Here is a 15,358-nt window from a genome sequence, read left to right on the forward strand (position 1 = left end):
CACTACTTGGAAACCACATGGAGCCCGCCATTCACGCACAGTTTTACCAGGGCTTCTCGTGAGTGCGCCCTTTCCCCTCCCCGGTATACATTAATTAATTACAGGAACACTTGCTGTTGGTGGAACAGGAGCACGAGACCGAGCGTGTCGCGGTTGGCTATGTATGTGGACACTACAGGCACCAGTCAACAGCAGTTATCATAGTGATTGTACTCTTACAGCGTTTTCGTCTTATTTCTGCCACGCCATTTGCGGAGCATAGCTGTTAGAGCAAGTATACAGAACACCCCCGTTTACAGTCGTGTCGTTCGACCTGGAATCTAGTTTACTGGAGTAGAATTGTTAGTGTTGAGTCCGGCTTCGAACTGAGCCCCTACAGTTAGTGAAGACGTGTCTGGAGACGTCTCGAACAGACGTGGGATACCAGCCTGACTTTCGCTGTCATACGGCCCAACATCCAAGAGTGATCGCTTGGAGTGCCATTTCTTTTTGTAATAGGACCCCTGTGATTTCCATGTGCATCATCCTTACAGCACAGCGGAACATCGACAATATTCTAAGCCCCGTTTTGTTGCCCTTCATGGCAAGCCACCTTGGGCTTACATTTTAGTAAGATAATGCCAGACGGAGAGAGTTTCTACTGCTTGTCTTCATAGTTGCCAGCTGCTTCCCTAGCCAGTAGGGTCACGGGATCACTCCCCAGCTGAGAAAGTATGGAACATTATGGGCAGGACCTTCCAACTACACGGCAATCCAACGCGTCAATTGGACATAATATCTCTCAGGAGAGCACCAACAACTTTGCCAATCAATTCCAAGTCAAAAAACTAAGTGCTAGAGGTGGAACAACGTGTTACTGAATTGCTCAATTTGTGAAGCTCTTTCTGTAGAATAAATTACCCAGTTTTCCTGAAATTTTTTTTCTTCTTCTTAGGCTGTATTTCCATTACAGCTTGACAACTATATGCCACGTCAATCCAGTCGCATATTTAGTGTGCTTTGTCAGAGATTGAGAGACAGACTAGATTCCGTATGCGTACTGTGCACTCTGAGTTACATCTACAGCTACATCTACGTCCATTGTTCCGATGCGACGTCCATTGAAGTGGCGCAATCGTATTTTCATTCAGCAAGCGGTGATAACGCTTTTCACGCATTCCACTGGGAGATTGCGAAAGCCTTTATAAGGCCTCGTTGATATCAGCTGCCGACGACTAGCGACTGGCGCCATCAGCGGGCAGTTATCTGTCTGATCTAGATCGTCGCCAGAGTTCCCCAGCGACTGTTGTGGCGGACGCAGCTGTCAGATACCGGCACAATGAGGTTCCACTTCCTGCTGTCGGCGCTGCTCGCTTTGACTGTGACTACAAGCGCGGTGAGTCTGGAAACCATTGGTGTCGAAACAGCTATGTCACATACATCAAGCCTGTTAACAGCTTATGGGGGACACTAGTTTACAGTCAAGCAGACATCAAAATTCAGAGACACATATTTATAATGTTTCCTTTAGACATAATGTTACTGGTCCAACAAAATTAGTTGCAATACAGTGGCTTCTGAAATTTGCTGTGCACGAGGCTATGATCGACGAATTTGGAATACGTTGGAATTGGAATTTCAAATAAAATTGGCTGAAAAATAGTTGGCAGAACTCTTTATTTCACAGATACGCGATTGTGTTCTTGATTAGTCCTATTGTTGCGTAACAGTTGTTTGGTTCAATTGACGAAAGCTACTGAATGCGTTGTGTAGTGTTTAGATCTCCGTAGGAAGAGAGGACCTTGGTACAGTATGAACTCCTTCCAGACACAGACGAGGTTTACTTTACGAATATTTATTCAAAAGAGCCACTTTCGTATGTCTACATTGAACAATCTCTCAGAACGCACTGTGTCTCCTGTCTTACAGTTCAAAGATTCTCCACTCTCCCATGTAGAAATTGTATCCCCACATGTTCAATCTGCTTTTGAATAACGGTGCTTTCAACTGAGGGACGCATTTTTCTTGTTGAACATGTGTTTCGACAACGCGATAACTACTCAGATTTAGTGCAGGAGCCAAATGCTGAAAAATTCCAGGACACAGCTGTACATCATCGTAAGGCGGTTCGTTGACTTGCTGAGAAATTTCTAGAGGCTCAATGTTAGAAGCCAAACGACCTGGAAGACTCGAAGTTGTTGCCTTGGTACAAGAAAGCCTTGGCACAAGAAAGATACCTGGCTTGCAACGGCGCATAAGGTGATGAGGCAAACATCGAAGTTGATCCCGTGTAAGATGACGGCAGTGCAAGAATTGGAAGAAGCGATTCACGAAAAGGGAATACGTCTTTTATTGAGATAAATACCATCAATATTCTTGCAGTCACCTTCTATACAGACGAGGCGTGGTTCTACCACTCTGGTCATTTCGGCACACAAAACACACGATTATGGTCAAAGGACAATCCTCGTCCTGTGATGGAAATGCCACTGCATGATCAGAAAATTCGAGTGTGGGCAGCAATACGCAGATGGTGCGTAACAGGGCTTTTATATTTTGAATGCACCTTGATCAGTGAAAGATATTAATGATCCTCGAGTTCATTAAGCCAGATAAAGGAAGACAAAACCAACTGTGAGAGGTGTCAACTAGATGACACTACTGCACACATAGCTAATACTACCAAGCGTCTTCTGAAGAAGTTTCTTCGGGGTACGTTTCATCTCAAAAAAACTTGTGTCCCCTCGGTCGACGGACCGTACTCCATCAGCCGTTTTTCTTCAGGGAGCAGTAAAATCTGGTGTAAATCGCAACTGCCCAAGCACGCTTTGTAACTTAAAAGCTGAAGTGTTGCGTACGAGAGAAGCCTACAACAATCAGATTTGCATAGCCGCCCGTAGACTTCATTTCTATCATACGTTGTAACTCCACAGCAACTTTCCGAAGACGGTGTATAAAATATTCTGGAATCAACGTAATTTACGCCAGCCATCTGAATATTTGTATTCCTTCCGCGACGCAGACCTTCACATAGATGTGCACAAATACTCAGTACGCAAATATATATCTTCATTTTATTTTTTACCATGTGCACTCGGTATCGGTTCTTTTTTTAGCGCTTTACTGATGTTTTTCAAAGGAGTCGTTCTTTTTAAGGCTGTCGGTAAAAGCAGCTTTAATGGTTGTTTATTGGATCTACCACTGGCTGCTACATCGTTCGCCCTAGTCCACATCAACACAGAATATCCAAATAAGCTCATCGGACAAAAAATTACTCACCCGAAGAGAAATCATAACAATCATCATTTAATGCCGTGTAATTCCGCCCCTGGACTTGAAAGCCACTTGGATTCACCAGTTTGTGAGTCCAAAGGGTTGTGCAGGTAAGCTGCATCCAGATTCAGCCACTCGCTGAGGATTTTATCGCGCAGTTGCACCAAACTGTACGGATCCTGATGTTGGGAGTGTTAAGAAAACGAGTAACATAGTCTTGTAGCCCGATGAACTATGCAATTGTCTTCTTGTGCCTGTGTGGACAATTGCCTCATGCAAAGTGCCCGACTTCAGATGTTTGTTGGATGCAATTTCCGTCGCAATGTTCTCTTCCCAACAGGTTGGGGTGGATCATCATTCACCAGTTGCAGAAAGTGCTGTCGGGTTTGGGCAGGATCTTTTACCGATCACAGTTGTGACTTCGTGTATAGTGCCCACGTGTGTTACGCCTCTGTTTGTAGATACACTGAACACACGTCCGTGAAACACCAACAAATCGAGCAACTTCACATTCCTTGTGGCTATGGGTGCGGCCAAACACGACGGTCATGTCCATGCGTTTACCCATGTTAACGTACAGTGTCCGTTTGGAACATAAATGTCTCACTGATCGCTACTGCCTTATGCACACGTAGAGGCAGTGCAAAACCTCGAAGTTTTTATTTCGTCTCCACCACATTGAGTATCAAATGAAGTTTGTCGCTGGACTGAGAGTTTCTGGATAGGGTCGATGCAGTATCGATGCAGTATTTTATCTGAGTTGGAGAAGCATCGGCAGATGTAGAACTACGTTCATGTGCTCCCAGGGAAGTGCCCAGAGATGTGACCTTGCTTTTCATATAGAATATTAGTGACTTGGTGGATAATGTTAATGTCCACAGACTTTTATGCAGATCTGTAACAGTTGTCTATAATGAAGTAGGTCTGGAACAGTTCCGCAGATATTCAGTAAGAGATTAATATGCTTACGAAGTGTTGCAACTTGGTTTAAATGTTTAGAAATACAAAATCCCACACTGACAAATTCAAACCGTACTGTCCTATGTCTATATTCTCACTAAGTCACAACAGGAATCAGTGAACCTATATACTCGTATAAATATCTGACTGCAGAAAGTTCAATCGATATGAAATGAAATGTTAACATAGGTTCAGTCAGAGGTAGAACACACCCACATACGCCCAGTCGGAAGTAAAGGAGGTGGCAGGCTGTTTCATTGGTTGAATACTTGGAAAATGCATTTTGCATACAAAGGAGATTGCTTACAAAGCGCCCCTGTGACTCATCCTGGAAGTCCTGTGGGATGCATACTAAAGGGGATTCTGGGTGTATACAAAGAAGGACAGGCTTTCCTGTGCTGTTTACAGTGCCTGCTCTGTTTCTTCTAAATTCTAGAATATGAAGCTACCTTATATACGAATTTTCGCCGTAATGCATTGGGCTCCAGTCTTCTTAACCATGCTCCAGGACTAATGAAGTATCATATGAAGTTACTCTTAGTGGCAGTGTATGCACTACATGAAAGTAAAACTTATATGCACGATGGCTAGACTGTAGACGATCAACGAAAGAGAAACTGGACTCAAGTAAAAAGTAGGAGAAACATGGGGTCCATAGGAATTATAAGAATCATTTCTGTTGTGTACCACCAAAGGTGCCTACGAAAATTATGTGAAACATGATTGTTTAGGAAAAAATTAGTTGCAGAAGACATCAGTTTTCTGACCTTTGCAAATGAAAGACTGAACCAGCAGCTAAAGAAAGGTAACTCCAAATATTAACAACATAGCTACTTATACTGACTTCTAAAATTGTAGAGCTAAAGCTGAAATTGTAGCAATGATCACGTATCTTAACTGTCAAAGATTTCAACCTCATTGAATAGTTGCGGCATCCCACGAAACGACGCATCAGGCCTCTGGGATAGCAACCATATCATGTGATAACTATTTTCATAAGTTGTACGACCTTACAATTGGCTGGACACAATGATGTCTCCTACAACTATCACATTACTGACTGTCGCAATGATCACTATCATTTTACAGTCGCTTAGTGGGGACAACTACTGCAAGGATGAAATTTGTTCTCGTCAGTAGCTCCTGTGGTAACTGAGAGAGTAATAAGAAGGGACAAGGAAGATATTTTCTGAACGATGAACTGTGTTGAAGTTTAACTTCCATTACTTTGTTTCCCCTTTCCTGTTTCAGGATGACGAGCTACAAGTTAGGCGACTGCGGGCTGCTGTGACTAATCACCACGAGGGCGATGTGGCTGGACGCAGCAGCAACTCCCGTCTCATGCCAGGTAGTATAGCCCTTGGGATAGGGGCCATTTGTATACCAACAGGAGGATCCCACAGTACAAGGTCAAAGTAATAATATACACACTTCTTCTTGCTTAAGCAAATGGAGCAAATCGTTTCGTTCTTTTTGCATTTGAAGTGGTCTACGGTGGGCCTTAAGTGGTTTATGGAGGCACCATTAGTTTAGGGGCGTTTCCTTAGAAAACTGCAAAAAATAGTTTTTGTATCATTTTTTCTGCCAGAAACGGGCCGCGGATTCCGAAGCAGCCATGCACGGAAAATGGCTGAAATTTTTAAGATATATTCCTAAGAACCACATCTCGAACAGCTTCGAAAATTTTCTTGATATCTTCATCCATTTACGAACACAAAGATTCAAAGTTATCCTACTTCTAAACGTAAAATACGCACATAAAATCCGGTATGAGATGAAATCTGAATAATAAATAACTGCAGAAAATTGCTTAAATTTTAACGGTATGTTCTCTAGACATTTATCTAGGGGCTCCATCTTCCCGTTCTTTATTGTTAGATCATGGTCGGTTTCTTAGAAAATCGTACAAAAAGCGTTTTTTCGGTCTTTTTCGTACCAAAACAGAGCCGCGGATTCCGACACGACTATCAATAACAAACAGCTGAAATTTTTACGACATATTCCTAAGACCCTGATCTCAAACAACCTTGAATTTCTTTTACATTTTTATCTGTTTATGCAGTGGTTCAAAGTTATTAGCACGTGGACTGTTCCTTAGAGAACCCTAAAAACAGCGTTAACTTATCATTTTTGGAACCAAATCCATGCCGCTGATTCCAAAACGGCTATGTATAGCAACTTGCTGTAATTTTTAATGTGTATTCGTAAGATTCCGATGCAGAACAACCTTGAAAAATTTCTTGATATCTTTATCCGTTTCCGAGGTACAGAAGTTTAAAGTTACCTTACATGTAATAGCAAAATATGCGGTTGAATTCAGGTGAGACGAAATTTAAACAATAAAATACAGCTCTAAATAGCTCAAATTTTAAAGTTATATTTTCTATTAACTTCTCTAGACGTTCCATCTTCCAGTTTTAAAAAATCATTATAGGTTATCGATGAACACCCAAGTGCTTCCTTCACTTCTACATCTTCATGATGAGTACTCTGTGGACACTCCCGTCTTCCAAGATGACAACGGCCACATTGACAGGGATATGCCCACACGTTCCTGGTCTGAGTAATACTCAGATACCCTATCGCATCTCGCCCGGTCCACTCACCGTAACAAATTTCTGGGACTATTTGGAACAGTGGGTGAAACGCAGCAGTCAACAAACTGTGGCAACCGTTTGCTACCTCCGTGGAATCTTGTCATCAAGTAGTGGCTTCAGCTGGATATGGAATATCTTAATAAACTTGTGGGCTCTCTCCGTCGCCTATTTTAGCCCACCGTCAAGGTTAGAGGCGGCTTTACTCCGTATGACGTCATGTCTTTATTGTCCAGTGTGTTTACCTCCGCTGTCTTCTTCTTATTTCGAATGGGCCTACTTTGGATCACGATTGTTCAAATGCTGGGCTGTGATCTTTGCCCTGTATTGTCGCATCCTCTGCCGATGTAACTCCTTTCTTTCTTCTGTCCTGGAGGTACGTTTACTTCGGGGCTTCTCCTGAAATCCTCGGATTTCCTTGATGGTGCGTCTCTCAGACTGTTTGTTCTGTAGATCAGTTATTCCCAGTTCTTTAAAGTACTTTTCAGTTTCTGTCAGCCAAGAGGTGCGAACCTCCTTGCTTTGCCAGAAAGTCAACAGACGGTTGGTCAATCTGTTTGGAGGCAATCTTGCAACATTGCTATAGAAAGCTACCCTTCTTTTTATTGCACAGTCAGAGAGCCCCTCAATATGTTCGTAGAACTCCGAGGTATGTCGCCTTCTAAATTCCCCATCTTCTTCTACCGGGTCTAGGCTCTTGGTGAAGGTTCTCCTCTCTCTGACTTCCAATTTCTCCATCGGACCTCTCCGGTTCATGAAAAGACATTCCGTGGCATACAGGGCTTCTAGTCATATGACTGATGAGTAGTGCTTAAGTTTTAGGTTGCGTGTCAGACATTCTTTGTTGTAGGTGTTCATAGTCAGTCGATAGGCTAGTTCCAACTTGTTGACTCTAATGGATAATGACGTTTTTTTCTGATAAGTTAGGTTCAATCCATTTGCCGAGATCCTTTAACTTCTCAGTCCTTTTGATGTTTCCCTGGTCTAATAACATCTCTCTGTTAGCTTCTTTGACGTTGGTGTAGAACTCTGTTTCGTCCAGCGACACTTTACCACTTTCAACACTCAAACTGGTCAGTTCATTGCGTCATTCTCTCACAAACTTTTCAAGAACACAGTTGAAGAGAAACGGGGAGAGTCCATCCCCTTGTCTCACTCCAGTTTTTATCTCGAAGCTTTTTGAGATATCACCTCTAAATTGGACCTTGAAATTGATGCTGGTCAAGGTTTCTAGAATGAGTATGCAGGTTTTGTTGTCTAGTCTTAGTCCCTGGAGTACTGGCCATTAAAATTGCTACACCACGTCGATAAAGAGCTACAGACGCGAAACTTAACCGACAGGAAGAAGATGCTGTGATATGCAAATGATTAGCTTTTCAGGGCATTCACACAAGGTTGGCGCCGGTGCCGACACCTAAAACGTGCTGATACGAGGAAAGTTTCCAACCTATTTCTCATACACAAACAGCAGTTGACCGGAGTTGCCTGGTGAAACGTTGTTGTGATGCCTCGTGTGAGGAGGAGGAATGCGTAGCTTCACGTTTCCGACTTTGATAAAAGTCGGGTTGTAGCCTATCGCGCTTAGGGTTTATCGTATCACGACATTGCTGCTCGCGTTGGTCGAGATCCAATGATTGTTAGCAGAATATGGAATCGGTGGGTTCCGGAGGGTAATACGGAACGCCGTGCTGGATCCCAACGGCCTCGTATCACTAGCAGTCGAGATGGCAGGCATCTTATCCGCATGGTTGTAATAGATCGTGCAGCCACGTCTCGATCCCTGAGTCAACAGATGGGGACGTTCGCAAGACAACAACCATCTGCACGAACAGTTCGACGACGTTTGGAGCAGCATGGACTATCAGCTCGGAGACCATGGTTGCGGTTGCCCTTGACGCTGCTTCACAGACAGGTTCAGTTTACAGCATCATGATGGTCGCGTCCGTGTTTTGGTTACATTGCGTTGAACGCACATTATATTTGTCATTGCCATACTGGCGTATCACCCGGCGTGATGGTATGGTGTGCCATTGGTTACACGCGTCGGTCACCTCTTGTTCGCATTGACGGCACTTTGAACAGTGGAAGTTACATTTCAGATGTGTTACGACCCGTGGCTCTACCCTTCATTCGATCCCTGCGAAACCCTACATTTCAGCAGGATTATGCTCGACCGCATGTTGCAGGTCCTGTAGGGGCCTTTCTGGATACAGAAAATGTTCGACTGCTGCCCTGGCCAGCACATTCTCCAGATCTCTCACCAATTGAAAACGTCTGGTCAATAGTGGCTGAGCAACTGGCTCGTTACAGTACACCAGTCACTACTCTTGATGAACTGTGGTATCGTGTTGAAGCTGCATGGGCAGCTGGATCTGTACACGCCATCCAAGCTCAATGCCCAGGCGTATCAAGGCCGTTATTACGGCCAGAGGTGGTTGTTCTGGGTACTGATTTCTCAGGATCTATGGACCCAAATTGCGTGAAAATAATTTACATGTCAGTTCTAGTATAATATATTTGTCCAATGAATACTCGTTTATTATCTGCATTTCTTCTTTGTGTAATAATTTTAATGGCCAGTAGTGTATTTTGTTAAGTGTTTCTCTATTAAGGGGGTCGTAGACCTTCCTGTGATCAACAAAGGTGACAACCAGATTGCAGTTTCTCATCATGGAATATCCCAGTACAGTTTTAAGATGGAGTACCTGTTCAGCACAGGACCGAGTCTTCCTGAAGCCTTCCTGATATTCTCTCAGTTGTGTTACCTCCGCTGTGTTATATGTCTTGTTATTTTTTTATCGTGTCAGAAGCAAACTAAAAACAATATTAGATACATTACTACATACATACATACATTATGGTTTATAAATTAAACTAGTCAAGAATGAAATAAATGATTAGACACAGATTGTGTTGTCAAACATAAGATAATTTTGATCTATACAGTGGATGCCCAAAAATTTGCAACGTCCAGTGCACTTTGTGTAGCGTTTACGAGGTCCTCCATGGTGCACACAGTTGGAGGTAATGTGCATTGTAGTAGATGTGTTGATGTCTGCACGGCAGCTCCGCAGTCACACTGGAGAGAGTCCACCTGGAAGCCCCACCTCTCCAGAATACTCTTGGATCTTGTGACAGAAGAACGCAGGTGGCTGAGTGATTTCCATGTGGACCATTTCTCTGTGTGGCCTGGGGGAAGAACTTCTTGCGGGATCAGCCACTCCTCCAGATGCTGGCAACTGACCTGCCATCTCTTCTCCCGGTGTTGATGTGGAGTGTCAGCGAGTGGTTCTGTACTGTGAAGGAAGCTCTTTCTAGACACAAGTCTTTGCTGTGCCGGTTGGTGGCCATGTAGTGGGTGGGCTTCGGATGTTAATGCCTTCTTCATTTCACTCCATGCTGCTGTATCTCTTCGGATGTCCGGGGGGGGGGGGGGCTATGCCGGACAAGCAGTACAGTTTTTCCACAGGTGTGGCTCTTAGACAACCCGTAGTGATACGACATGTCTCATTCAGAGCAACATCAACTTTCTTTGTATGTGTAGATCTGCACCACACTGGGCAAGCGTACTCAGCTGCAGAGTAGCAGAGGGCTAATGCGGATGTGCGCACTGTGTCTGGCTGTGCTCCCCATGTTGTTCCAGTCAGCTTCCTAACCACATTGTTCCTGGCAGCCACTTTTTGCTTTGTTTTTAAGCAGTGTTCCTTATATGTAAGAGCACGGTCCAGAGTGACTCCGAGGTATTTTGGAGTCTTTCAGTGTTCTAAAGAGGTTCCTTCCCAATCTATCTGCAAGGTTCTACTAGCCTGTTTCGGAGGTGGAAATCACAGGTCTGGGTCTTAGAAGGATTTGGTTTCAATTGATTGTCCCTGTAATAGGCAGTTAATTCTTTCAGAGCATCAGTTAGCTTCCGCTCCACCCTCTCAAAGCTGTGATCTTGTGCTGTGATTGCTCGGTCATCTGCATATATGAAGCTTTGTGTTCCTTCTGGTAACGGCTGGTCATTAGTGTATATATTGAAGAGGGTGGGTGCCAGTACACTGCCCTGTGGCAGCCCATTTTTCTGCTGCCTCCGTCTGCTTCTTTGTCCTTGGTATTCCACAAAATATCTTCGGTTCTGCAGAAGATTTCTAATTAGACAGGTTAGTTTGTAGTCCTTGGTGAGGTCGTATAGCTTCAGCAACAAGAGTCTGTGGTTGACAGATCTACAAACACCGCTCCTGTTATCTGCCGCCTTTGGAAGCCGTCCTCTATATGCTGTGTCAAATTCAACACCTGTACTGTGCAACTCTTCCCTTGTCTAAATCCTGCCTGTTGAGGGATCAGTAATGGTTCTATCATATCTGTAATTCTTTGGAGGATCAACCTTTCCAATACCTTATACAGGTGGCATAGGAGGGAGATTGGCCTATAGCTTTTGGGGTCATCCCGGTCTTTCCCTGGTTTATGTATAGCTATAATTTTTGCTTTCCGCCAAGATTTTGGTATCTTGCCGCTCTTGACACAATTATTCATTAGCTCGAGTAGCCAGCACTTTGCGCCTGGACCAAAGTTCTTGATCTGTTCACTTCTTATGTCACCTACCCCTGCTGCTTTCCCGACTTTGCACTTATTTAGAGCTGAGTCGAGCTCATTCAAACTGAATGGTCGAGACAGAGTGTTTCCCTCTTGTTCGTGCTCCCTTTCCAGGGTTCGTCTCCCGATTTTACTGGTATGGTCAGGTTTACCATTTTTCAAAAGCTGGTGTGCGATCTGGTCTGGCTTCACATTTGTATGCGTATTGGGTTGGGAGGGATCATTGTTAAGGTGTCGTAACAATCTCCAGGCCTTTTGACTACTTCTACCTATCTCACATTCTGTCATCAGTTTAATCCACTGTTCTCTCTTCGCCTCAGATATTGAGGAGAGAGTATTTTGCGCAGCCAGATAAGTCTCCTCGCTGTAAGGGTTTTCTTCATATAGTCGATAGTATCCGTCCAGCAGGGCAGCTGTTTCAGGTGTCACACCCTGCAGATACATTATCCTACACCCTCTTGGAATTGATGCCCGGGAGCAATATTTGACAGTTTGAACAAAGCTGTCATACTCTTCAGGAATAGGTCGCACACACTTAATCTCTGTGTCCAGCATCTTAGCAAATTTTTTCCAATCAGCTTTCTTGAAATTGTATCTCCATTTGAAATTCACCTCCTGTGGCCTTATTGCTGGAAGAACTTGACACAGTAGTGGCCTGTGTTGCGTCTTTGATATGGGCGAGCACACTGATTTGGAGCAAAACTGTGTGATGTCTTCACTCACAAAGAGGAGGTCAGGGTTAAATCCACGTTGCCACCTGCCACTGTTGAAGGAAGGGGGTAGCTTGCTGTCGTGTATAAGAGACAACTGGCAGGATTCAGCCCAGGAGAGGACTGCCTCCCCATTTTCGTCATCTTCAGAGTATCCCCACAAGTGACTATGGCTGTTAAAGTCACCGATTACTACAGACGTCTTGCTGTTATGGAAGTTACTGGGTGGAGTGAAGGAAAATGCAGCCGAAGGGGGCTTATACACAGAGGTAGCCACGCAGTTACTCAGCTCCACTGAGATGACTTCGATGTTATTTTCTACGGTGCAGTGAGCACTGATTATCTGAAGACCTGGTCTTACAAATATAGCACTTCCATACTGAGAGTGCGGTGTTTCTGCAGCTGGTTTCATGCCCGGTATTTTTGGTCGTCGCTGTCGCTCATCTCTATGCGTCTCTTGTATACACACGAGGTCGCATTTTTTGTCGCGACATAGGTTGGATAACAGATGTTCTTTGGCTGATGATATGCCTTCAATATTTATAGATATGATAGTTAAAATTGGCTCTGATAAGGACCGTTTATTTACTCGCATGTTTGTTTGCTTCTGGTGTGAGAGAATCAGCCGTCTAGGTATACCTAGACGCCCAGGGGACGCCCGGATGTGTAAGGCTTAGTTGTCAGGACACACCCTTCGTGGAGGCTTCTCTCATGTCCCCCATATGTCTTGTGATTACCTATAAATGACCGGATATAGTTGGATCGTGTAGGATGTGGTTAGTTATACTGGAGTAGCTATTATAAGGTCTGGAGAGTGTGCAGAGCGTGCAGTGACCGGCTCGTGTCTGACGGCAGGTGGGGCAGGTGCGGCGTGGTCGCTTTCGCGGTCGCGCAGGCGATCCGGCGCTCGCATCATCAACGGCGCCGACGCCACGGACGGGCAGTTCCCGTGGCAGGCGGCCATCCGGCTGGACCGCTTCGGCTTCTGCGGCGGATCTCTCATCTCGGACAGCGCCGTCCTCACAGCGGCGCACTGCGTCGACGGGTGAGTCTGACAGAGGGGTTCCCAACCTCTCTGACGCCACTACCCCCGAGTGTCATCAGATATTCGCTACGAGTTCCTCTCAACCCACCATCACCGACAGTAGCAACTAACTGAACTTTAGAATAATACTGCAATGACGTCTTGAGGTGTGACGACCTGGTGCAAGTCTTTCGACTGGGCGCCACTTCGTCAACTTGCCTGTCCCTGACCTAACTCACATAGAAGTTTTTGCACTCTAAAACCGGTCAAAACTCGAAATCGCCAGGCTACTTTAAAATCCTTTCAAACGTGTTAATCTTCAAGGTCAATAAACTGTCTGTCTTTCGGCAGCCAGAACCTTCCACGAGGCGCACGCTGACTGTTACAATGTCAATCGTAAACCAGATATAGTGGGAAATACAAGTGTTACTCCGTGAGCTCTTGTTTGTTACCTTTATTTCCGCATTTTTTGTGGTTATTCTTAGATAAAAACACTTTTACTGATTATTGAAATGAAAGGTATGTACTTTATCTTATATCGTACCTTTATTATTTTATTGTTTAAATTTTACGTTCGTAGACAGTATTTCTACAGATATTTTTGTTACCTCCCAATACTTGAAATTGCCGGCTGGAGTGGCCGAGCGGTTCTAGGCGCTACAGTCTGGAACCGCGCGACCGCTACGCTCGCAGGTTCGATTCCTGCCTCGGGTATGGATGTGTGTGATGTCAGCTAGTTCTAAGTTCTAGGGGACTGATGACCTCAGAAGTTAAGTCCCATAGTGCTCAGAGCCAATTCTTGAGATTTTAATGTTTCCATTTTCGTGTCGGGTCTTGTATAGTTATATTTCTTTTACAGTCATCAAATTTAGACCGATGATTATCGTTTAACACATCTGCCATTTTGTTTTTATTAATTCAAAGTGAGATGTTAAATCAGTTAAACTATTGCAACATAGCACTTTTTCGTTGTATGTGGGAATACAGATGAGGCATCACACGCGGTAGACTTTTTTCTCTTCGCAAATCGCTGGCCTCAATGCTGATTTAGTGATGAAACAATTCAAAGTAATCTCGGAAGTGATGTCGAGTGGCAACACAATTGATACTGAGAAATTTGATGCCTTTACTCGAAAAACTGGAAAAATGTACACAAATTCGTATGGCTGGTATGCTAAGCCACCAACTCTTCATAAAGTTTTAATGCATGGTACCGAAGTCGCATCTAAAGTAATTCTACCTATAGGCCAATAATTGTCGCAGGAAGCAACTAAGGCTTGCAATTAGCACATACTGCAATAAAGGATAAATTTTGCTCGTAAATTTTCACGTGTGGCTTGTAACAGAGGAGTACTACACAGATTGTTACTAAATTCAGATCCCATCTAAGTTGTATCAGGGCAAGGTATCATTTTAAAAGCGGCCCATTTTCGGAAGAGGCAATCAATCTAATGGTCGCGAGTATACCATCTTTATCTCCAGACGAAAATGATACCGACGGAAGAACAAAGCAAGGCAAAGATGACGAAGAGGACGATAGACAACAGTTTGGCACTGAATAAAGGTATACTGCTATCAAATAGTGTCGGTAAGGCCTCTTTCATTAACTGCCTTGCTTCTTCCAATGAACATTTAGATCCTATTTTCTGTACAACATGTCAATTTTGTACATTTTGTAAATAAACAAATAATTAAGGTCAAATAATGTATTTCATTTGATTCCATTGCGAAAAAAAGCATAAAATAATTTTGAGCAGTTTTTAAGTGCAAACACTGCTACGTGCAACCGTCTGTCCCAGACAGCCATCCATCCAAATACTAACTGGACCCGACCTTGTTTCACTTCGGTGATCAGCCGACAACTAGCGCTTTCAATGTGACAAAACCACTGAAAAAGAATTTTATTTGAACACTTTTATTTTAAAATGACCAAAGATGAACGATATTTATGTTTCGTGAGTATTTTATTAAATCACGAACTAACGAGTAACTGAGACAACTGCTACTATTTATATTTAACAAACTTTTTCATAGAATGATAAGCCATTCTCAGTGCATATCGAGTACTACCTACAGTTCCTCTTCAGGAAAGAAAGCTAATTTCCACACTGAGGGTAGACATCCGCACCAGTCTTCCCCCTAGCGACACTTCTTTCACCCACACCCTGGACCCCATTTAAACTGAAACAAGTTACAATATCTGCATCATTCTTACTGTTTGTAAATTACTTCATTGTTTTCTT

General features: G+C 43.8%; 1 protein-coding gene across 1 annotated transcript in view; it reads left to right on the forward strand.

Annotated features, from left to right (window-relative positions):
* The first annotated feature begins 1,231 nt into the window (after positions 1 to 1,231).
* LOC124595981 (brachyurin-like) overlaps positions 1,232 to 15,358 on the forward strand; it is a 47,439-nt gene continuing 33,312 nt past the window's right edge. The window contains exons 1-3 of the mRNA XM_047134925.1: positions 1,232 to 1,375; positions 5,464 to 5,560; positions 12,947 to 13,136. Coding sequence (XP_046990881.1) covers positions 1,319 to 1,375; positions 5,464 to 5,560; positions 12,947 to 13,136 — 344 coding nt within the window. The 5' untranslated portion in view covers positions 1,232 to 1,318. The remainder of the gene's footprint in view (positions 1,376 to 5,463; positions 5,561 to 12,946; positions 13,137 to 15,358) is intronic.

This window comes from Schistocerca americana, chromosome 2, assembly GCF_021461395.2.
Source record: "Schistocerca americana isolate TAMUIC-IGC-003095 chromosome 2, iqSchAmer2.1, whole genome shotgun sequence".
Classification (NCBI taxonomy): domain Eukaryota; kingdom Metazoa; phylum Arthropoda; class Insecta; order Orthoptera; family Acrididae; genus Schistocerca; species Schistocerca americana.